This window comes from Simochromis diagramma, unplaced genomic scaffold (assembly GCF_900408965.1).
Source record: "Simochromis diagramma unplaced genomic scaffold, fSimDia1.1 OVJJ01000585.1, whole genome shotgun sequence".
NCBI classification, from domain to species: Eukaryota; Metazoa; Chordata; class Actinopteri; order Cichliformes; family Cichlidae; genus Simochromis; species Simochromis diagramma.
In genome coordinates, this window is record NW_024387398.1 from 5,649,805 (window position 1) to 5,674,751 (window position 24,947).

The window sequence follows — 24,947 nt, forward strand, 5'->3', positions numbered from 1 at the left end:
TTGCAAACAAAATTCAAGTCACCTCTGTCATAGCGGGAAAAGCTGTAAATGTCAGAGAGACATATTTCTAAATGTGACATAAAATACCTATCTGCACGGCTGACCACTACCAGGTATATATTGGAATATATTACCCTTTAAAATAGCAATAAGGTGAAAGTATAATAGGCATGTAAAATTTGCTTTACAACCTTACTTATGCTAATAATCCTAGTATCTTCCACTAGCTTAACACCTTTATTTTGGCCAGATTACTTCTTTAGATTTAACTGTCCCATAAAAGTTTGCATGACAGTTCATGTGTAATATTTTCAGACTTTTTTGTCCCATCCCTGAGCTGACAGGCATGATTTGTTGTCAGCACTTTACAGCTTTGTGGGCTTTTTTTGAGATGAAATAACAGAAAATGTGAATTGATGTCAGTTTGGTGAAACCAAAAACCAAAAACACCATACCTGAGATGGGATCTGCTGGAGGAAAAACAGAAGTCAAAGATTTAGAGGTTCATTTCTAATCAAAGCATTTATGAAAGAGATGGATTCCAAACCAAAAAAGGGAAGCAAATAATAAAGTACCAACGTTTTCTTAGCCACTTATCCAAATGGGGTCTATAGCCTACTACCAGCTGTCAAAGGGCGGAAGTTAGGTCACCAGTCACAGAGCAACAGACAGAGAAAAATGGCTAATTTAAAATCACCAATTAACCTAACAAGCATTCCTTTGCACTGTGTGAGAAAACCGGTGCAAATCGAAGAACCCCACACATTGACAGGGAGAATATATACACACAACCAGGAGATTTGTCTTGGCACGTGCTCAGTAATTTAGGTACATTTCATCTCTTATCCATGAAACTTTTTCAGTCTCAGCTGATTGCAGGTTTCCCCAGTCTTATAAACAGTACAACTGCATAATGATCAAAATTATCATCATTATGTATCAATGAGCCACAAGCTCGGTTTCCTGATCATTGATATGCAAATTGTCATGAGCATTAATCAGTGGCCATGAGCATTACTCACAGAGAACTGGAGAATGGCTGAAATCACAGACTGCTTGAACTCTGAGGTGGTCATTCCTTTTTACATAAATATCCGCTCAAACCAGAATTCCTTCCTCCTTTCATTTAAAGAGTGGCCACTGGCATGTAGGTGTAAAGAGTGATGATTGATTGCAACCACTTAGCAGTGGTTACTTGGTTTCCTCAGTGCTTTTGGCACTAGTAAGTAGTAATCCTGCTGTGAACCTGATGCTTGCTTGAGGTGGACCATTTCTTGTGCATTGCATTTCGGGTTTGAAAGCCACAGAGACACAAAGTTTTAAAAAATATGCATCTCAACTCTTCCAACACTCGTGACATATATGAGATCAACAATGCTTTTCACTTGGGCAGCGAGTGTCCTCCTTTTCTCTTGGATCTCGTAACTCATCGTTATGCAGTGGTGGTAGTTTTGATCATTATGCAACTGTACTGTTGATAAGCCTGGGGAAACCTGCAATCAGCTGAGACTGAAGAAGTCACTTGGATGAGTGATGAAACATTTGTACCACTGAAAATGTTGCATCCAAATGAACTCGATCAACTTTCTGGAAATCGGGAGTTATTAACCTGCCCTAGTGCTAACTCTTGCATCATCAAGGCTTAGTAAAAAATGATAAATGCACTTGTCTCAAATATGAACATTTGCAGTTTTTGTAATTTGTTTCTTGTTTTATAGTGTTTAACTGTGGCATCACTTTAGGAGATATCAGCTATTCTCTCAGCAAACTGTCTGTTGAATGCACACTGACACGGCAGCAAGTCACCCAGTACAGACAGTACAGAATATGAGCTAAGCTTCCAGACCATATGATTGCTTTGCTAAATTACATGTTTTTGTAGCTATTTTAAAACAGGACACTGAGTTTCAGTTATTTCATGTATTATCTGAAATGTGTTATCACAAAACTTGATTGAATCATCTGTTAGAAACAGCACAGGAGTTGCATTCAATTAAAAAAAAAAAACCCAGCTGCTTAAGAATTATATCAGATAAATACTGACTTCAATGCATATGATCAGAAAGGAGAATAAGAAACATTCTGATAAGCTTGTGCTGTTTCCTGTGTTTCATCTTCTCCTATTGAAGCTTTAGTGTCTGTCTTCAAAACATGTCTATTTTTAAACATATGCATGTTTTTTATGATTCAGATCAAAGATTTTGGTCCTAATGAGATATGTTTCTATTGTGAAAGCACTAGTTTAAGTAGGATGTACTACTCTGAAAGCTGCTGAGAAATACTGTATACAAATCCCTTCTAAATACTCCTTTAAATAGATGGATTTTCAAACTTTTGAAAAATTACAAAAATGTCATCATCTGAACTTTTGCCAAAACCAAAGAGTCATCATCCCCAAAAGCAAATACGAAGGTACACGCACAAACTCTTGCACAGAGACATGCACAGTACACAACTGTGTCTTTGGCTTGGCCACTCAGGGAGGATTGAAATACTGACAGCCTTGGATGATGATGCAATAGCCAGCAACTGTCAACTTCACGGAATTACAGTAAGCTGCTTTGTCAAAATTCAGAGAGGCTCTATTGAACTCCAGGATACAAGCGTGCCGCTGGGATTAATGTGCAATTCACTAAGTCTGAGGGAAAAAAAAATCTAAAATAACAACGTTCTAAAATTGGGAGGGCCTGCGAGATTACACAGCATAAATCTCCCATGTGTACTCACAGGAATATAACTCCAATTAAGGCTGGCATCAGATGCTCACAAATATTAACAGACAGCAATTATACAGAAATTGTCTGCAAGGCAATTTGGGAAAGGGCTTGTGGATGCCAAATGCAGGCAAAATCCATTCTCCTCTCTGGAAAGAACAACAATGATTGACTGGATGTCTGAGGGCCAAAAATAAATCTGGAATGAGCTGCGCCTGTTCCACTGGCTTTCTGCGTGGCTTTCACACAGTATTCTGTTAAAAAGCAAGAGGCTGTTAGCATTCATGCTGATTGCCTTGCTGACACTGTTTAGTGTAAGTGAAGAGGTAATCTGAGCAACAGCAGAGGTTGTAAACTTGGGCGTTTTTAGGTACCAACAAAAAAAAATCTAATCTGACAATCGCATACCCCGAGGATCAGACTAGATCAAGTTCTCTCAGTATGAAGTGCCAGATTAGTCCCTGTAGTTGTCCAACTCAGTTTCACTTCATGAAGCTGCACTGGCATCAACCCAACAGGCTGTGTGTACCATAGAGCGAGAGGCATAGCGAGTATAATTTATGTGTCAACATTTACCACAAGTACTATGAAGCCCTGGGGGTACCAAAGTGGGTTAGGGTTAATTAAAATGCAAACTGTTAGCTGAAGCCTTCTTTCAACTCTGCTTTCTCCATGATGTGCAACTTAAACCTTGAGTTCTGTGGACAGACATCAAATTTTGATGCTTTCTCTAAGAGTAAGACGTTTGCAAACCACAAAAGGCAGAACTCTGATTACCAGCACAGCCTGTTCTCCTCCCCGCTCTCACAATAATGGGAAAAAAATGTATGAGTAGAAAAGGTGGAGAGATTTTTTTTTCATCTAAGTTCTGATGTAAAATCATAGCAATGCCCAACAGTTTTAAAATAGGTCATTTTTATTCCTTCGTCTATGCTGTCATTTTTCCCAGCTATTGATGAACTCCAGAGAAAGCATTTCTTCATAATGAACCTCATTCAGTAGCAGAAGCTTTCATCCCTGAGCTGACATTTGAATTGAAACTACACCTGGGCAAGATCTGATACTGGTCACTGTGGAAACGGATGACAGTGCATGAAAAGCAGACAAAGACCACCTCTCGTTGAGATGCTGAACTCTGCCGTGTCTTCAGGCAAAATAAGAAGATGAAACAAAAAATGGTTTTGTTGAATCTTGCAAAACAAAAAACAAAGCAGTAAAACAGTTCTTGAAAAAGACATATGAAAAAGATCAAAGTCCAGGTTGACCTTACAAAACCTTGCATTTCACTTTTTTTCACTTCCATAAATCCTCTCAAGCGTTCTTGAGAAAAAAATCTGACTTACGCGTGGGGTTGGCACAGGTTTCTATAATAGTCGCACATCACCTCCATCCAGCACCAGCACACTAGTTTAAAGCCAGTTGATGGTGCCAAGGATGACTGGCGACAGCTGGGCGCCTCTTACTCATTTTAAGGGTCATCAAGATTTAATGTTACATTAGTGGCTTCGCTGGGTTTCCCTTTATCTTCTTCGACAGTGTTGACTTAATTATGCACAGCAGTATCACACTCATCTTGGTCAGCCCAGACACATGGAGAGGAAAAGGGTAAAGCAAAGGAGCTGCCTCTGTACCTCTCTGTGTATCTCGCTACGTTAAGTATCCGTGCTCCTTTTGATGTGGATGAAAGTGACACAGAGGGCTGTCTGGGGCCGTGCATACAGATTAAAACGCCGACACATACGCACACGCAGTCTTTCACCAAGTTGTAAAAGTAGGTCCTTCCTCTAGGGCTGAACCCCTTCGGTATCCCCCTTCATCTTTTGTCTTTGTCTGAAATCCCAGCCCCTCCCAGCAGTCTCTAAACACAGACACCAGGAACACAAACTGACATTCCGGATTACTGTCAGGCCTACAATACAAAGCCAGTGCCAACAGTCAAATAAAATGCGCTGACAATCTGAGCCACTGCCAAAAGAATAAAGCTGAAATATGATGAGAAGAAAATATAGGAGGGATTTTTTTTGTGTAATTTTTTTTCCAAAAGGAAAAAAAAAAGTGACAGCCCTGCAAAAACTGCAAATTGGTGAGACTTGCTGCTGTGAAAATGCAATAATTAGAACTATTCAAAGTTCTATGCACATCTAACTAGATTGCATCTATTTAGAAACAATAAATTAAAGGCAGTTTTGACAGGTAGCTCTTACATTGATGTCTTCCAGGTTCAAGGAGTTCAGATACTGATGGTTTCTCTTCCATAATATAGGAGGTCTCCGTTCACCTGTGATGGCGCAAGTCAACACAGCACTCTGGCCCACCGTTACTGTTGTCACGCTGACTTTCTGGTCCTCTGGAAGGGTGAGCAGGTACGCATCTGTTGATGGGATAAACAGAAAAGTTAGAGTGACTGTCTTTGGCTCAATTTATGATTTTTGAAACATTTAACCTTCTGAGTAAAAGTGGCCTCTCTAAACTATGAACATGAAGGTTAACAGTAAAAAATATGATTCAACTCAGTCATCCTATATTTTTTCTGCATTGAGTACTCACGGGCTTTTCATTCTTCTAATGGCTCACAATTTACCCACTGAGATGTTTCAAAATTCATGGATTTCTCACATCTTTCTTGAAGCATAAAAATGAAGCATAAAAATAAGACACACAATACAAGCGTGTCTCAATTAGTTGCTACCGTGCTATAGCGGGAGACACTTCTTTTTTTAAATATGCACCGAGGCAGCACAATTATTGCATTTTGCACAGTAATGAGAGGGAATTAAGTTTAACGTTCTGTAAATACTTTGCATAATTTATGTGAAGATACTTTAATGGAAGTTCTGCTTTATCAGCCTCTCTGCAGAGTCTGTGTCCACCACTATGTATTTCTTTTTTAGCTAAAAGAACAAACCTGACACTCTTGGGAGGCACCAGTACTACTCTTCGGCTGACTACTAAAATCTCAACTGAAGCGTGGTGCTTTGTAACTTAAAGCTGGAATATTTTTAACATGCTCAGTGTTCTAAGAGTTTAAAACATCTCCATGCTGTTGTAAAAGCCCAGGAGTACACACTTTCTGATGAAAGTAAAATTGAAATCAAAAAAGGAAAAGGAAAAGAAAAAGAAAAAAATTCTCTATGTTCACAGAGGTTCCCCACAGAAACACAACCCCTCACCTCAACCAGAGTTAGTTTTTTGCTCGCTTCAGTATTTCTGCAGTACACCAAAGTGTTTAAAACCTCATTCTGATGATGATGAGACCAACACAGAGAGAATACTGCAAGTAAGTCAGATCGGGTAGCTTGGCGAGAGGTCACCATGGCTGAAGTTGTTTAATGCCTTGGTGCGTCCAGTATTTTGAAGAGACAACAAGTACAATTTACAGTCCACCATTCTTTGCTGATATTATGTAATGTGGCCTGTGAAAGAATGCCTTTTAATCTTTCTCTTGGGTAATGAGCAATGGAGCAAAAGGAAACAGAGACTCAATTTGTTCTGCTCCTAAGGGCATGAAATACAAAACCTAATGAAAGAGCAGGTCCAACAGTGTTCACTTGCCACAGCCCAGAGAATGAGGATGAGAACACCTTCAATTACAGCATGACTCCTGTGGCCCTTTTACCAATGTCTGCTGATTGCTTTTTTTAACCTTCTCACTCATTTGCTGTGTTTGGTCCACTTGTTGTGTCTTTGAACTGTGAACTTGGCTAGCGTGTTAGATCCAAGCTAATCACACTGAGACCGCGTGAAAACTCATACTTCTTTTCATTGGGAAGCTTTGAGTTAAGACTTCTAATCTCACATTTGGCCCAATGAAACCCTGTTTAAGCCCAGGCAAATCACTGCTAGGATTACATCAAAATTAGAGGATTAATGAGAGCCCTTTCTTCTGAGTGAAGAATAACTAAGTTTAAATGATTATACTGTTAGTGAAGTGTTGAACAAACTCTGCTGTAATTTATAAGGCTGCAGTTTCTTCTAGAAATTTTTTTCTTATTCAACTGATGAAAAAGTGATTAAAAAAACACTGACTACCACTATAGCTCATTGGAGTGAGTCAGTGACCCGTATACCATTAGGCTATTGCATTAGTCTGTGCTTGAATAGATGCATTGGATAGATGAAAGAACAAAGACTCCTTAGCTACATCAGGAAGCTTAGAGAATAACTCAGATAGCAAAAACCCAAGAAATAAGAGCAAGAAAAGGAACCATTATGGAAGGATGGATTTCTGCATGGCATGTACCACCAGCAGATGGAAGAAGTGGCTGATATCGTAAAATCCTATCAATGGCTGGACAAAACTGGGCTGAAAGACAGCACAGAGGCCCTAATGATGCCAGTACAGGAATGAGCTCTCAACGCAAGATCAATAGAGGCTGGGGTCCACCACAGCAGCCAAGACCCAAAGTGAAGGCTGTGCAAAGATGCCCCTGACACAATTCAGCACATAACAGCAAGATGCTCAAAGTCTATATATAACCAGAACACCATAAACAAGTGGCTGGCATAGTATACAGGAACATCTGTGCGGAGCATGGCCTGGAAATGCCTCGCACAAAATGGGATACGCCCTATAGGGTGGTTGTGAATGACCAAGCTAAGAGCTGGTGGGCCTTCCAGATAAAGGTAAATAAACTGGTGATGGCTAACCAACCAGTAGTAGTGGACAAACAGAAGGCCATAGGGATACATGTAGCTATAATACCCAGCTGACATGGTCAGCTAAATCTGTCATAACAACTTCAGGAAGATGGAACTCGCAAACCTAGAGGTATACCAAGGGCTGAGAGAGGAGATAGAAAAGATGTAGAAGATAAAGGCAACAGTAGTTGCTATCTATCTTCAGTAGATAAACTTGAAGGATAAACTTTAGATTTCTTAATAGTTTTTTATTTTGTTATATTCCTATGTGTGTCAGCATGACAATCCCCTAGGAGATGAAAATTAAAGTGTTTCCTTCTTAATAACAAATGATCTTGAACACAAATACTGAAGTTGAAAAGAAAAGAAAACATTCAAACTAAAACCTAAAAAGCAAACATATTTGCTCATTAGTCAGTCTCTTTTGTTGGTTAATGATAAAATGTCATGTGATGCCCAGCACAGACAGTATTTTTTTTTAGACGGAAATAAATAATAAACCTGCCACTTGTTTTGATTTAGAAAAAGCATAAGCATGGTGAAAATGATACATGAAAAGCAATAACCAGCTTCATAAACGATTGGAACATCTCCCCTGTGGACACCGTAATATGACAGTCATTTGATGGAACACATTTGATTAATTAAGAACTGCTTCAATGTAATAAAGACATGACAACAGTTGTCAGCGGGGGTGATATGAGAGCTGTCATGGATGGAAATAAATAATAATGACTGAAGGGAAATGGAAAAACATTTAGGAGCAAAAACTAGTTTTATAACAGCTCATTAGACATGTTTTTTATGCAGTGTTGATGTACACGGACAACTTCAGGTCAACAAGGGAAACACTGTTTCAGGGCTTACAGATGCACTGCTCTCTTTAGCTCACCTATTCAGTATTTCTTCATGTTTCAGCAAAGTGGATCCACTGCCACAGGTAGCATATAACGTCTGCTAACATAACAATTTATGTCACCCCCTTTATTTTAGGATATAAGACAAAGTTGTAAGGACCCTAAGTGTGTTGCAGGGTTGGTAGACAGTAAAGATTGTGTAGGAAGGCCAAAAAAACTGTTTCCATTGTGATGTTGCAGGCACACAACGACCCAGTGGCACTGGTCGTGTTTGCCATATACTCTCTCTCAAGAGCCTGAGGACATTACAGCAGAACTCATAGTGCACAACCCTGTAAATAAGTGCTACTGATGCAACTCCTGACCTATTGCACCCTCATTGTGTTTTCTTAAGAACACTGCAGGCTATATCAATGAAAACTGAAGCAGCAGCTCCAGCTCGTGTCACTCGCCTTAAATACTTAGAAGTTGTCAAAATGGAAGAATTGCTTCTGCTTTTAAAGCTATCAGTATCTAAGAGACAAGGTGACATTTTGCCAGGTTCACCAATTATTACTTTTCAGATGTTCCACAAGAGTATTTTTTTTTTTTTTTTTTTGGGTGTGTGTCACTGTTTTTGCTTAAGAATCACACAATTTGTCCACTGTTTTTTTTACCTTCCGTCATAAATTTCTTTCAAATGCTTGGCAGGCAAATTTAAGATGACTATATATGCTTAAAACAGACATTTATCAGTTCAAACATTTGATTTGTACTCTTTGTACTACTATCATTAATAATTTAAGAGATCATTGCATTCGATTTTTATTGACAATTCGGTAAGTCTGGTTTACGTTTATCCTTCCTGTAATAAATGGGTATTTATTTTACTTCAACTTTGTTTAAATCAAAGTTCATGAGAAAATAATGGGCTGAGTCTGAGTGTACTTTTACCAAATTCATGTTACATTAACTATAGTCATAGCAACCCAAAATGAAGCAATCAAGGTGTCAGGTAAAATTAACAATGTCCAGAAGAAAACATAATTGGGAAAGTAAGAAGAAAAACAAAGCAAGGAAAACAAAACACAATAACATAACCCTCATGCAGAAAGCAAAGATTTAAGGAAAGTGGATCCTCAGTCACTCGTGGCCACATACCTCCTCCTCCCCTGACACTGATAACAATATAGCCAGCAGATCAAGGAGCTACTTGGTGCTCTACATGGTGCTGAGGTGGTGGTGGGTGGATACACTGACAAAAATCTCCTTCAATAATGTCCTCCCTAACCATTCAATTACAGCACCCTTGTATCTTAATGCTTTTGGAATACGCTGCAAGCAACAAACTCGATTTGCTGCTGATCCCCAGAGGGATAGAAATCTGTGAAGGTATAGGGAGAATTTTAAGAAGAAAGTGGGAAGGCAGACAGGCAGGCAAGCTTTAGCTATTGGGTGGAGCAAGCGTGGGATGGAAGGGAAGGGATCCGACCCGAATGAGAAAATCCTCAGAGAAAGGGGAGTCTGGGCGGCCAGAGCCAGCTGAAAGCCTTCAGCGTGCAGCAGCTCCTGTGTTAAAGATTTATCAGTGGAGGAAGTGGCACCGGCTCCTCTTTTTGGTCTGATTTGAGGCCTGAGGGACTCAGCCCCCAGAGAAGGATCAGCCTTCACCGTTCGACCTGTAATTAGTGATTAACGGTAAGGTCCAGACTTTTGATTTACTCTCCTCTGCTCTCAGAAGGGGATGTTGGTCAGTGGCACGGCACGAGGTAAATCACCTATTGCACTGGAGGCAACAAGCTTGTCAGGGAAAATAGGCTCTGCCTAGAGGACGCTGCAAAGGACCAGCTGCATGAAGACAAATTGCACCAAGGTTGCTTAGCCAACCCTCTTACTCCATCCTCTATCATGCTCTGTCGCCCTCTTTTTCAAATACATGCTCACTCGAGTTGTCTTTCTTCACCAAGTCTTTCATTCCTTTCTAACTTACTCCCTCGCTCAATCCTAATGACATTCAATATTACCAAAGCTGAACGTCTGTGTAGCCCCAATTGCTTTTGAGTTTGACATTTTGAAGAGGAGATAAAAGTATTTTTCCCTGATGCTCAGTATTCATAGATCATATGCATAGACTCAAAGGTAAAAAAACACCCCCCCAAAAAACAGAATACACATTCATCTGAATGCTCTCTGATCTTGGATGGTTGACTTGATTTGTGCAAACTTTCTCCCAAAGCAAGAAGAATCAAATCTCTGCTTCTGTGTTTTTGATATAGCGCATGAATGACTCTGTGGACTTGGATGTTTGGCAGAAACAGAAAATAGTTTGACTGGTGAAACATTCCCATGTCCTTTGTTTTCCCAAAGATTCGTAGTTTTGCTTTTCATGTTGAACTGCTGTGGCTTGTTGCGCTACTTAAAGAAAAGAAATCGTTCCCTGTATAATAAGAAACAAAACACTAATCAGGTGACTTTTTATGCATTTATTAAGAGAAACCCACATTGCTGACAGGGAAATATTGCGCCTTTCCTTCATTCCTTACTTGGTAATGCAGAAACAACCTAGCTGTGAAGACCAAAAAGCAGTTTTTGACATCACTGGGAAAACTTGGTGAGAGAGTACAAATGAAAGGTTTAACATAACCATAATTGTTGTTCAGAGGAGAAAAAGATGTAGTCAGAAGAAAATTACAGCTTACAAGATTACCTACAAGAAGTTGACTGCATGTTATAAAAACCAATTATTCCAAAACAATCTTACGTAAGCTCAAAAAAGGCTGAGCTTACACAGAATATTTATATTATGACACTATGAAGCATTTTTTTACAGTTCTCTCACCAAACCGCCATAGATAGATTGGCGACCTGTCCAGGGAGTACGTTAAAACAGCTGGGATAGAGACTGCGACCCTGAATTGGATAAGTGTAAGAGAATGGATGGATGGATGTGAAGTAATAATGGCTCTCTTATTTCAGTATATTCTTTATATTAATAAGTATGTGTACACAGTAGCAGTGTCTTCTTATTCCACCAGAGCTGCTTTTCATTACTGTGTCTTATGCGATGCCTTGCTTTTTCCAAAATTGCTTTTCATTGTGTTTTGTCCTTAATTCTTTATGCAAAATAGGCAAATTATTTAATAATTTTTCAAAGAATGAATAAGCAGACAAGAAAATATAAACAGATGCAGACATGGGACTTGTTAACTCATCATCACGTACTTGTAATTAAGATCTTCTGAGCAGATCTTTTGAGCTTAGACGTTGATAACTGTAATCGATATTGTCAGAGGCAGCTGTACTTAACGTTTGCACAAGTGAATTCTGCAAAATAAATAATAAATTTGGGTTTGTTTACATGGAAAACACTGCAGCTCAACTTCAGGTCAAAGAACAACGAGCTGCCTTTTATGATGAATCTGTGCTTGTAAGAGATGATTATATAATGCACAGCTATAGGGGCGGCGTCTCAGCATCTCGTGTCACCTTTCACCATCTTGTGAAGGAGGATAAATAACTGTGCTTTTGCAGCTTGCTAAAATCATCTTAAATATGCAAAATAAATTACAGGTATTAGGTAAAAGGTGAGAATATTATTATTATCACCTTCAACCCTCCTCCCACGAACATTCTAAACATCAGGATGGCTTTAAAACAGTCACAAATGGCCTTTGTGAGTGCATTACCTCTGGCTGATCAGCCTCTAGTCTGTTTCCAAGCTGCTGGTAGAGATCCTGAGGGACGGCCTGCATTAGTATGCTACAGAGCTTAAGAGGATGTCTAATTGGACTAATTTTATCACAGCTACCTTGTGGAAAACAAGTAATGAAAAAAATCCTCCATCTTCCTGCTATAAGTAAATCACACGGCACTTAAGCTACAGCATAAGAGAGGCTATATTTCAATGACTTCTTATTTCTTAAATATAAAAGCCACTAGGCCACTAATGCTGCTGACTCCAGTATGTGCTGATGCACTTTACTGACAAACATCAGGCACCAGTTTGTGTGTTAAAGAGGCAGTATACACTTCCACCCAACTGTCTTAGTTTCTGCTAGTTTTTCAGCAACATTACAGCCAGGCCTACACCTTCAAATAGATGACAGGAGATGTTAAATGCTGAGAGAAGCAAATGAATGCAGCAACCCGTTTATGCTGAAACATTCCTGACAGCCAGAAAAGCAAGTTGAACCTTTCTCACTCAGAGGGCTGTAGAACTTATTGTAAGAAGTTTCTCCTCACTGGGAATTTAAACCTGACCCACCAGTGGCACATGAACAGTAGTGAAGAGTTAATTCATTGAAACCCCACTGTTTCCAACCTCGTTGTGCACAGGACTAGCTGCCATGGAGAAACATGTTTCACAAGTAAACTTACTGAGTACCTTGTGCCCACTGAATCAGCATAGTGAAACTGCAAAGCTCATACTGAAATTGGTAATGTATTGGGGTGGCAGGGGGGGCTGGTCTCACTTGTCCCCCCACAGTGTTGGTTTGCAGGGTGATGAGTCATATCAATGGGAGCGCATACATAGACAAATTATACCACACTAATGGACTAAAAAGTACTTTACTCGAGGATTACTTCAACTTTAAAAAGTACATCAACTTCTTCTTTTAATAAATTCTGGAGATATAGCAGAAACATGTTTGAAAATGAGCCACAAGTTATGAAACCATTTTAGCACTTGAATGAAATACTCAGCAGGGGTTTTGACAAGCAACAGTCAGACTATCCATTAACTCTCACTCTACCATGGGTGCTGACTAACAGCAAACTTGACTTAATGGAAGCAGCTTTTCCTAGAAGAGGCCTGGCTGATGGTTTGGATGTCTAATTATAATCTTCAGAGAAGTAAAGGGTGTAAGTCAACTAATTTTCAAGCCTGGCAAAGTCTATATTACACCACGCGTGGGATAACACATGATTAGAGGTGGACTAGGTTAAAAAGAAAAAGAATGTGAATAAAAACAATTATAATAAAAAAGAAACAAGAAAAGATAATTAATAAAAACCAAAAGGAAATCACAACTGTACAGCCAGAATTGTTATGCTCCTCCAAATCAATTTTAAAAAGGCTAATAAGTTTGAGCATTCACTCTAGCAGCTAATTGGAAATGGTTTCTCAAGTGAATCTAGTATTTTCTCAAACTTAGGTTAACTTTAATTGATTTATATTTTTTAAATTCACTGACAATAATTTGGTTGGCAACATACAGCAAAAAAAAAAAAGGAACATGGCATTGGGTCAAAAAAATAAAGGTACTACACAAGCAATGTTTCGTTATAACAATTAAGTCAGCGGTTTCACTGAAACACTCGTCCTTGTCACATCTAATTTTTTTAAACCAAGAAGTCCACTCTGCAATTTCCCTTTAGGTAACAAGCTTTTGGAATGCCACCAACACAACAACCAGCTTCGTTGGGTAAAGAGTAATACATGACTCAATTAAAAAAAAAAAACAAGATTATTTTTTAAATGACACTCATCTTATTAAGGATTCAAAAATAACTACACATAACAGATATTAGGGAAGGCTATTTATGTTTTATGTGTCTAAAATAACAAAAATATGAGCTATTAAAAATATGAGTCACTTTTTTCTGCCTTAAAAATCTGATATGGGTTGGACTCTACTAATGAAAGAAACACTCATCTTGATGTTTCAAACAGATAAATAAAATCCTTCTCCTCCCGCACAAAGCTTTGAATAATCAGGCCCCATCTTATCTAGACCTATTGATACTATATGACCGATATAGAGAATGTCCCTTTCACCTACTTGTGGTTCCTTTTAAAGTAGAAAGGGAGGCAGAGCTTTTAGCTTTCAGGTCCCTCTTCTGTGGAAACAGCTTTCAGTTTGGATTCAGGAGATAGACACACTCTATACTTTCAGGATTAGGTTTAAAACTTAACTCTTTGATAAATCATATATAGGGCTGGATCAGGTGACCCTAAATCCTGCCTTAGTTATGCTGGAATAGACCTAGACAGCCAGGTGCTTCCCATGATGCACTGTGTTTCTTGTTCACTCACCTTCTTCACTCACTATGTGCTTACAAAGCACTGCATTTGACCGTTAGTTATCATTAATCTCTGGCTGTTCTCTAAAATGTGTAGAGGAAACCCAGAGTGTGCCTTTTGTCCTGTCTTCCTCCCTTCACCTGTAACCTGTTGCTGCCTTCGCACTGTCATGAAGTGCTTGTTCAAAGGGGCTGTGGGTTTCTCTTTATTATTGTAGGGTCTCTACCTTACAATATAAAGTACCTTTTGATTTGTTGTAATGTGATGCTATGTCGATAAAATTTAACTGAATTGAAAATTAGATTTCAGAAAAAAATATATAACATTATGTAATTACATCTTTTATAATGTCTACGGCTGGCAAAATATTACAGTATGTGAATGACCACGGCAGACCCGGTGACATATTTATGCTTTGCAGCACACTTTATTTCAAACACGGTTGCTGTACATCCACACACTGAGCTGCAGCTCTCCCACTGCCAGCTCAACATAACAACAACCACTATCACAGGACCCGGTGCAATACTTAAGTCGGCGAGGCATGATTACAGATGCCGTGCAGGTGCGTACGCCTTCCCTGCACGGCACTGCAGGCCACGCCCCGCCATATAGTACCACAGCATTATCTTAGAACACAACTGGATATTGCACTAATATAACAAAACGCACTCATAGCTTACTTCAGGTGTGTTAACATGTGTCTGGATTATTCTTGCACTCGAAAAATGTATTGTTAATTTTGACCATCCCCCAAAGCACAATAACCAGGCTTGGATTATTTTTTAAATGTTTTTATAATATAAAACGCTTTTGTTTAACAAGTGGACAGAAATAGGCTTTTGTTAAAGTAACACAGATTCATTGCCTTAACTACATACTGATCAATCGTGCTAAAATGCAGTCAGCTGCCCAAGGCTCATTTTGAACCAGGAAAAATCATGCTGTAGGTAGTTGGATATGGTGGATAACCCCTACATTAATACACATCATGTGTTTTGATGCAGACAGTAGAAATTCTTTCTGTGTGAGGATCACAAGAGTAATATATGATAGCTCACGTTACAGTCCATCTTAGCTTCCCACCAATCCCTCAGGAGGCCAGCGGGCACTCCAAGGCTTTTTAGCCTCAGCAGAAATCAAAGAGGTGGTTATATTGGATATGTGTTCTGTCAGCAGGTGTCATGGTTCAGATCAATATGTTGATAACCAAGGAGACTGGAGTATGTCATTACTATGAATCAGTCAAATATTGTATATTCTATTAACTACATACTGCATCCCACATTCTTTAAATAAACCACCTATTTCTATCATGCTAACAGGATATAACCTAAAGTAGGGCAAATACAGTTTACAGTTGAAATGTAAGAAAGGGGCTCAAATCTGTATAATGTCTATGGACCTGAGAGGGGGGTTTGTTAGAGATAGATTTTCAAACTACAGTTTGCCTCAGGCTGCATTCATCCAGAGAGATCTTTCCAAATACTTTCAAATTCATTTTCACTGTTGTCTGCCAAACAGTATGCCTCAAGATTGCATTCAGTAGGTGTTCCCAAACTAATAACATTTAAAGTGTGCGGTGCACAGGCAAAGCACATTGTGATTGTACAGCCAACTTCAAAGAGCTTAAAAAGCTCACTAACACAAGGATTCAGTCTCTGTGTGAATTGCACGCATCAGCTTTCAAAAGCCCTCAATCTAAAAGCACCCGACTTGGCTAATCTTAAACCACCCTTTAGACACTGTCCATTCTTTCAGCTTGTGGATTTGGTTCCTGAATTTAAATACAACAAAAGTTTATTTGCAAGTGTGTAAAAAGTCTAAAGTAGTACTTTTTTCTATGTGCCTTTTGAATTGGCATAGCACCTTCTGCTGTCCTCAGTTGCTTACTGAGGTTTTTTCTTTCTGGTAGTTGTTTAATTTGAGTAAAGCAAAGAAAGAGATGGATTTCCACAATACGGGGAATATATATCTTCTGCTATTCCACAGAGGAAAGTATCAGACTTAGCATTAAAGCAGAAAGGATCCTACTAACTACATATATAGTAGCAAGCGTGATACATTTGCCACATGTGCAGGCAGCAGCGTCTTCTTTTAAAAATAAAATAATTCACGTGCTGCTACTGTATACTGACTACACATGGCATAAAATTTGCACTTTACAACAAACGCCATAGTGCAGGTAACTACTGTATGTACTGTATTATAGATTTTGTTACAACACATTCCTGTGTATGATCTGTACATATGGTTTTTGACAATAAAGATGACTTTGACTTGACATTCGTATTTAGTGAGACATGTATATTTACCATAGTTGAGTTTATTTTCATGTTGTATTGCTATAAGATTCCTCATATACTTTGCTCTACTCTAATATGACAGATGTTACTGTATATATCATTTTGCGCATGTAAAAGAGCACTGCCAATGCTAAACAGTCTTCTTCTCTCAAAGGAAACATTGCTGCTGGACTAAAACAGCTCATTTGTAGTTCAGGTCTCTTTCTGTCTCCATCACTATGTGAATGAAACTATTTGCTGCAGTTGCAGCATTTTAAAACAATCAAAAAGTTGAGTTTTTTTGTAATGCCAAAATGAATCAGAGCAGACTGGGGTTTTTGGAAGACAGATATTAAAGAAACAGACTCTAAAACTGAGTGCTGCAGATAAAGGATGGCAAGAGGTGGTACAGTATGTAAAAGATAACTAACATAGTTTAAGCATGTAAAACTTTTCTATGAGACCCCAAAATAAAATCAAGGTGCCTGGTGTCTGTGCAATGTATTCTGTCACTCGTGCGCCAAAAGTTAATGACACTTTGTGATAGATGACACCTTATCTGTTTACCCATGATGCACTGAGCCATCATTCACCAAATTATTCAACGATGACATGGTACTCACTATCAGCAGCATGGCAGACATCATTCATATCTGTAACATCATCTAATTAAAAGACATCACTTCTGCCAGACAGTTTCCTTACTGCTAGCTGAAGCAAATTGATTCTCAATCCCCTTCCAGTCTATGCAAAGCAGGAATGAATAATGCATGGACATTAGAATCTTATCTTCTGTCCTGACAAACAATGTTGCAATACTTTGAATATTCCATAAAGGTGTGCAAAGGGTCCTTATTAGCGCAGCAGTCAGACAGGTGTCGTTTTCATGGAGAGTCATTCTGCCTTTACTGCTGTTCATTTCCAAGCCACACCATAGTTCTGGATACACTGAGCCAACGGATTTACTTTATGATCGTGCTCAGTTTACGATAGCGCTTAAGGTATTTGCATAGATTTTTATAGCTGCCACTCAGATATTATGTTGGCAATGAAGTGAGAAACTATAACTTTACAGTGTAGTTTTACCCCAAGCTCTGTGACCAGGCTCTATCAGGCTACAACCTACAAGTCACTGAAATAAATGTTCAGTGCTCTGACTCAGATTTATACTGGAGATGCTTGTTATTGCAGCATTATCAGCAGCTGCGCACCAGCCCACTGAGATTAAAAAAAGAAGAAGAAAAGAATTAAGTATGTTTCATTATATAGCTGCTTTCTACCTGTGCACAGACAGAACACTATCAGCAGTAATAAAATAGATTAGCCATGCTCAGTAAAACTGATTGATTTGTGTTTTTAGTAAGTTCAATATACTATAAAAAAATAATGCTTTTCCAATTAGCGTTTATGTTGCATGATTGTGAGCATCAGGGCAAAATACAGTATGCAGCCTGGTGATCTACCTGAAATATATATTTTGGGGAGTCTGGGTTGTCTTCCCAGTTGAATGAACAGGTATCCCCCTCGTCTCAAGACACAGTATAATGGACATGTCCCATGTTTTGTTTTTCAAAAGTCAAGACTTTTTTTTTTATTTTTACCTCAAATCTGGATTTTATTAAATGGTGAAAAAGGGTGACTACTGTCACCATGACAATCTTCTACCAATCAAAGCAATTGCAAGGAGCTTTTCAGAGCTAACTCTCCAGTTACACCGGTGTAACTGGCAAGTTAGCAATCAGACCTAACTCCAGCAATCATTTGCCAACCAGTCTGGTTTTACACATTTTTCTCTCTGGTGTGAAAAGAGAGATTCTGTTTTTCTGTGAGGTTGTTTAAATATCTTACTTGTTCAGTTTGAGATGAATTTTATTTAAATATACACTTATTTATACTTATATGTTGATCTCCCCAGTTTTACTGACGCTGACTGAAAACTAGAAGGCCACGCAACATCACCTTGAAATTAGTTAGCAAACTAACAAAGTCACATTTAAGCTTAAAGAAAAAAAATCTGCTGTAGTAGATCACATGTTACTTGGTTTTACATTGCAAAAAAGATGGATGTAGGTTTTCAGGTTTGAAAAGTAAAGCGCAAATGGAAGTGACTTAAAAGACTCGCAAAAAGACCAGTTGTATAAAGATCAACGTGAAAATGACCCTTGGCTCCCTTGCTCTGTGAACTCTGTAAAAAAATGAGAAAGGAGGATGTCCTCATTTACCAACCACTTGATATTCACAAGTGTTACGTTCCCCTGGGGGGGGGGTCTAGGCGGTGAGGGGGAAGTAACAAAAGTGACCGGGTCAGAAAAAGGAGTCAAGGAGGCGAAACAGTTAAATAAAACAGTTTTATTGAAGTAATTCAACTAAAAGAGACGGACAAGCCGCTATCACCATAAAACACAAACAAAACTCAGGCGTTGGTCAAATAAAGCAAAAAGTCAAAAGGAAAGCGCAGCTCACTAGCTGGAAACCACAATGCGCAGCTCACTAGCTGGAAACCACAATGCGCAGCTCACTAGCTGGAAACCACAATGCGCAGCTCACTAGCTGGAAACCACAATGCGCAGCTCACTAGCTGGAAACCACCACAAACACTCAGCTCACTAGCTGTACCCACACAAAATGGCACTCTGGCCCAGAGCTCACCCTGCTCTGGGCTTAAATACCCTTAATTGCTGATGGGAGTCAGCTGTACAGGAGGGAAAGGTGGCATCTCAGGCAGGGGAGGTAGTGGGACACGCCCACACAGGCACCCTCAGGAGAGAGAGAGGCTAGGGCCGTAACACCCCCTCCCATAAATGCAAACCCATGGTTTGTCAAATCACAATAACCAAAAGTGAGTCCATAGCTGTGTCAGGATGAAATTCAGGCTTTCCACCTACCAAACCGCGTAGCAACGGTTAGGCATTGCCCGCGGAAGCTGCCAACCCCATCTCAACGGGTTCAAAATACTTACTGAGGGTGGCCGCAGACCCTCAAAACAATGTCTCATGTGATAGCCAGGGCTTTTTTGAGCCATCACATGTGGAGAACACAGCAGGCAGTCAGAAGACCTTACTGCAACAGTTTTCAGACGATTGCTCAGGTCACGGGTACAGGCATGTTTGTTAGTCAGGGGTGCAGGTCTGAGTGGTGGTGTTATACATGATCTGTCCACCTGCAGGTCATTTTGAGGAACTGGGACATTGTCAACCAGCAGCAGCTCAGGGTTAGGTGACCTCTCACACTGACTACATGACACGATTGAGCAATTATGCTCCAAGTGTAGCCTTTTACTAGGCCTGGCAACCTGGTTGGTTTGAGAACCACGACTAGCTTTTCTCAAAGCAGGCACTTTTTGCTTTGAGTCGGCTTTCCGTTTGAGTTTCAATTTCGAACAGACAGCAATGAGGTGTCCAGGGTTGTGGCAGAAGAAACAAAGCTTTGTTTTGGGTCTCGAAACCACAACTTTTTCAGCCTTGTTAGCTGGCTCCCTCCTAGCTCTCCAAGATGTGTTACCGTGAGAAGGGATGTCACACACGCGTTTGTTTTATGAGTCAGGGTAAACCCATCCGCCAGTATGGCAGCCTGCTGTAGAGTGGAAACCCTTTGCTCACTTAAATAACAAGAAATAGACTCAGGAACCGAGCTTTTAAAATCTTCCACCAGCATAAGCTCACGTATGGACCCCACGTCGTTAACCTGGCTTGCAGAACACCACCTATCAAAGAGCTTTGCCTTCTCCCTAGCAAAGTCAAGGTAGGACTGACCCTGTGCCAACTCCAAACCTCGAAAGTTCTGCCTATAGGCTTCAGGTAGGAGTTCATGGGCTTGGAGGACAGCACTTTTAAGCTTTTCATAAACTAAGCAGTCCTCCATTGACAAAGCAGAACAAACCTCCTGAGCCTTACCTGTCAACTTACATAGTAACATCACGCACCACATGTCCTGAGGCCATTGCAGTGCGGTCGCTATGCGTTCAAAGGCAATAAAGAAGCTATGAACATTGGACTCACAGAAAACGGGAACCAGGTGGATGTTATTGCTCATAAACGAGCCTCTGGACACCTGTTCACCAACAGATGTAGGCCCAGTGCTCGTCAGCTCCAGCTGATTCAACTGGAACGCCATTCCAGCCTGGGAAAAAAAAACCCACCACACACACACACACACACACCTGTGCCAATTCTCACAGGCTAGCCAACAATTAATGGTAACCGAACAACTTTCTCCTTGACCAACTTACCTTCTGCTACACACACACCCATACAACACACGACCTACCCAGTTCCTGAGCACAACAAACTTGCCTACCTATCTTCTGGAGCGTGCTGGGCTCGTGGCAACTTGAAAGGCAGAACTTCAGCGACCGGGGCCCTGAATTGCCTACCAGAGGTGTGGACTCGAGTCACATGACTTGGACTCGAGTCAGACTCGAGTCATTAATTTTATGACTTTAGACTTGACTTGAAAAAATGTTCTAAGACTTGTGACTTGACTTGGACTTTTACACCAATGACTTGGGACTTGAATTGGACTTGAACCGGTTTACTTGAAAAGACTTGATATTTTACCCCAAATATAAAATTTAACATGCATATTATATAGAGATTGAAAATGTGACGTCATTCACGGGTAGAACCGCAAAGGATTCTGGGAACTCGTGGCAAGCGGTACTAGCGCACGCAGGCTTTCAATTGAAATCAGTTACACAGTGATAAAAAGAAACACAAAAATGTCAAGAAGCTGTTGTATTATTAACTGCAATAGCCGGTCGCATGACAGCCACGGGAAGCCGACGGGTAAAGAGATCGGTTGTTATCGGATTACGTCGTTGAAGAGAAATTGTTCGAGCCATGTTTCGGAAGTAACAAAGAGGCGACGGGTGGCCTGGATTGCAGCCATTCAAAGACCAAATATAACGTCCCAGAACACTCCAGCTCACAGGTTAGTCTGCTCCAAGCATTTACACGAAGGTCAGTCTGCTGTTGTAGTTAATATGTCATTTTCTTAACATAATTGGTGATATAGGTTACAAGTAAGTCTGGCGCTGAACAGAAATTGTCGCGCTATGCTCCTTTGTTTATTGTGCATAAATAGTGAATTGTCCTGACACAATATTGCGTTTCGCTTCTGTTATTATGGTACATTGACAAAAACATATACTTTTATTCACAGGATAAAACAGTTGTTTTGTATCACTAATTGCCCAGTACGATTACAGCATACAATATTATTGTCACTGCTACATTTCTGTAATGCTACCAGAAATTATTTCCACTGCTAATTAATTACCGTTGAGCTCAAAGGTCCTATTAATAAACGGTTAACGAATGTGTATTTATGACGACAATTTGTGAGACTGGTAAACTTATGATACGTACGATGGTCTTTACTTTCTACACGGTGCATTTCAAGGTCCTGCACCCATCCGTCGGTAAACTGTACCTGGGCTTGTTGCAGTGACCTGAAGTTACTAAACTTCATGAGTGTATGCACTCACTCCAAGAACCGTATGATTATAAATATGCATATAAATATGCTACGATGAAATAGCTGACTTCATCTAACTAGCAAATGTTTTCCAGGCTACGTTGGTGATGCAGTTTTTTTTTAATGTGTATGATATTTTTGTCATGCGATTTTAAAGCCGGTCCTACAAGCGCATCCAAGAATAACATGCAGCTTATCTCAGAACTGTTGGTGAAAATTATTCGTGGAGCTAGGTTTAATTGAGCTGCATTTTAAAGAGGTGCAATTTCACAATTTGTGTATATTTTCTACGTTCACTATTTTGTCATGTGTTGAGAAAAACACAGATTTAAAAATTACATGGTCTAATATTTACATTTAGCATATAACTGCAACATGCTTTTTTTCGTTTTTTTTTTTAAAGACTCGAAAGGACTTGAAATTCAAAATTTCAGACTTGTGACTTTACTTGGACTTTTACACCAGTGACTTGAGACTCGACTCTGACTTGCCTGACATTACTTGAGACTTGACTTGAGACTTGAGGATAAAGACTTGAGACTTACTTGAGACTTGCAAAACAATGACTTGGTCCCACCTCTGTTGCCTACCCCCAACAGGGAACTAATCCCCGCCCAGGATTACTCCGAAAATAAAAAAGGCAAAACAACAAAAGAGTGCCCGAAGGAAGAACTTAAAACAAAGCTCAGCTGGACACTCACCTAACTAAACTGGGAAGTTGTGAACCTCTAAAAGGTGGTAAAGCGAGACAATCCAAAAAAAAAAAAAAAAAAAAAAAAAAAAACAACAACACACCAAATCCAACACAGACCTCCCTTTTCAAATATCCTGGACGAGCCCCCACTTGTTACATTCCCCTGAGGGGTCTAGGCGGGGAGGGGGAAGTAACAAAAAGTGACCGGGTCAGAAAAAGGAGTCAAGGAGGCAAAAGGGTTAAATTAAAGAGTTTTATTAAAGTTTCAATTTATACTAACTAAAAGAGACGGACAAGCCGCTATCACCATTTAAGAAAACAAACAAAACTCAGGCGTTGGTCAATAAAGTAAAACGTAAGCCAAAAAGAAAGAGCAGCTCACTAGCTGCAAACACAACAACCACTCAGCTCACAAGCTGTAACCACACCACTGGCACTCTGGCCCAGAGCTCACCTTTCCCTGGGCTTAAATACTTTTAATTACTGATGTGAGTCAGCTGTGTAACAGGGAAAGGTGGCACCTCAGGCAGAAGAGGTGGTGGGACACGCCCACACAGGCACCTTCAGGAGGAGGCCCTGCTAGGGCCGTAACACAAGTCATTACCCAATAAGCGTAAGGTTCCATAGCCAGATCCATCCTTCACTTGTCATATCCAGCTCCAAAAGATCAAAATACCAATGTCTGATGTCACGTTTGCTACATCTATCTTTTATACTGCCTATGGTTTTAAACCTTTACTCCCTAAACACCAACTAGGAGTAGCACTTGAAGCTCTTTTCTGAACTGAGTGGTTTTTGTCATGTTTCAGGCCTGCTTAGAGAACAAAACGATGGGTTTGCATCAAATGTTTGTGATTAAATATTTTAATACTAGCTCCCCTTATTGATTCCTCCATAGTTAGAAAGATGTATTTCTATAAAATTAACTACTTCGCTGCTTCTCAACTTGAAGGAATGGCAGTGGATTGGGGTGTTGGCTTTCTGGTCAGTATCTAGAAGAAAGACACTTTATACTACACTAGAGTTACTATCACCTCTCTCTACTGACTATATGATAGATAAGTACATTTACATAGAAATTAGGAGAACTAAATTCTTCAGTCACGCTGTTAAGTCTCTAGAGATGTTGGTCTTTTTATCATCATTTCTTTCTGAGCTGTGGGCCTATCTTGAAAGGATGGAAGTATTTAGGAGAGAGAAACAGGTTTGGACATGAATAGAGTGAAGAAGCACAAGCTGAGTACTACCATGACCTCCAGGTATGTAATGCACGTCAGTAAACCAAGTATTCAATATTGAGTGTTCGGTGAAGAGAGTTGAATTTCTTTGAGCAATCGGATACTGCCCACATGGGATGGAATAAAAAAACAAAAATCTTTTTTGCTTTATATGTATTTCTATCTCACACTGAGATATACACAGGAAAATGAGTATGTTACATGAGAACTTTTACCACTGAAAGTATTGTGGATTTATTTCTGTTTGTTTTCTATATTAATATACTCAGAAATCCTGAGTTGTTGACAAAGACACATTACTTCAGCTGTGCTAAGCATATTGTTTATTGATTGCCTCTGTAACTATTAACATCAATATAGAAGCAATTTCCAGTAAAGCGTCTTAAAAAAATAGCTTATCCAAAGATTATTCCGCACTTGGATAATTATCCGCTGTCGCTAAATAGTAACATAAAGTGGCACGCAAGGATAAAAAAAATGAAAAAGTCTAAAAGAAGAGTAAGGCAGGTTGAAAGAAACTCCATCACAGAGGGGGAGATTTACTCACATTAAATATCCTATTTCCTTGTGAGCAGTTAAGTCGGAAACTTGAGAAAAAAAATCCTCTGAAACCTAAAAAAGGAAGAGACAGAGCAACTCAACTCTTCAAAGAATGGGGTTCTGTGTTTCTGTGACTTGCCAGAAGGGGTTTCTCTCCCACACATTCATGTATGATGTGGAATCCAGCAGACTAGATGAGACTCTTGCACTTTGCCATTTGCTCCTGTGACTTTTTTTTTCTTGGTCTCCTCTAGGAAATGCTTCAAATACAAAGGGCTGATAAGATGAAGGTTGATTATGAATTCTCTCCCTCTGCTAAATGTGTCAAGCCAGCCAAATGTCAGAGGATATTCTGTCAGAGGATATTGAGCTGACTGAAAATGTCAGACAGGGTGCAACCGTGAATAGGAAGGAAACAAAAGACAGAAACTGGTGCACATGTGTTAGTGTGACTCAGATATCACACAGCACCTGTTGTCTTTATGCTGCCTAATGATGGAGA

At 39.7% G+C, this 24,947-nt stretch overlaps 1 protein-coding gene across 3 annotated transcripts in view; it reads right to left on the bottom strand.

Annotated features, from left to right (window-relative positions):
• fstl5 (follistatin-like 5) overlaps nt 1–24,947 on the bottom strand; it is a 198,425-nt gene that overhangs the window by 67,088 nt on the left and 106,390 nt on the right. The window contains exons 7-8 of one of the 3 annotated variants that reach the window (XM_040010096.1): nt 4,919–5,085; nt 456–467 (exon numbers count right to left, since the gene is read on the bottom strand). In XM_040010096.1, coding sequence (XP_039866030.1) covers nt 456–467; nt 4,919–5,085 — 179 coding nt within the window. Of the gene's footprint in view, nt 1–455; nt 471–4,918; nt 5,086–24,947 lie in introns of all 3 variants that reach the window. The other 2 variants (XM_040010095.1, XM_040010097.1) reach the window with 2 other exon arrangements.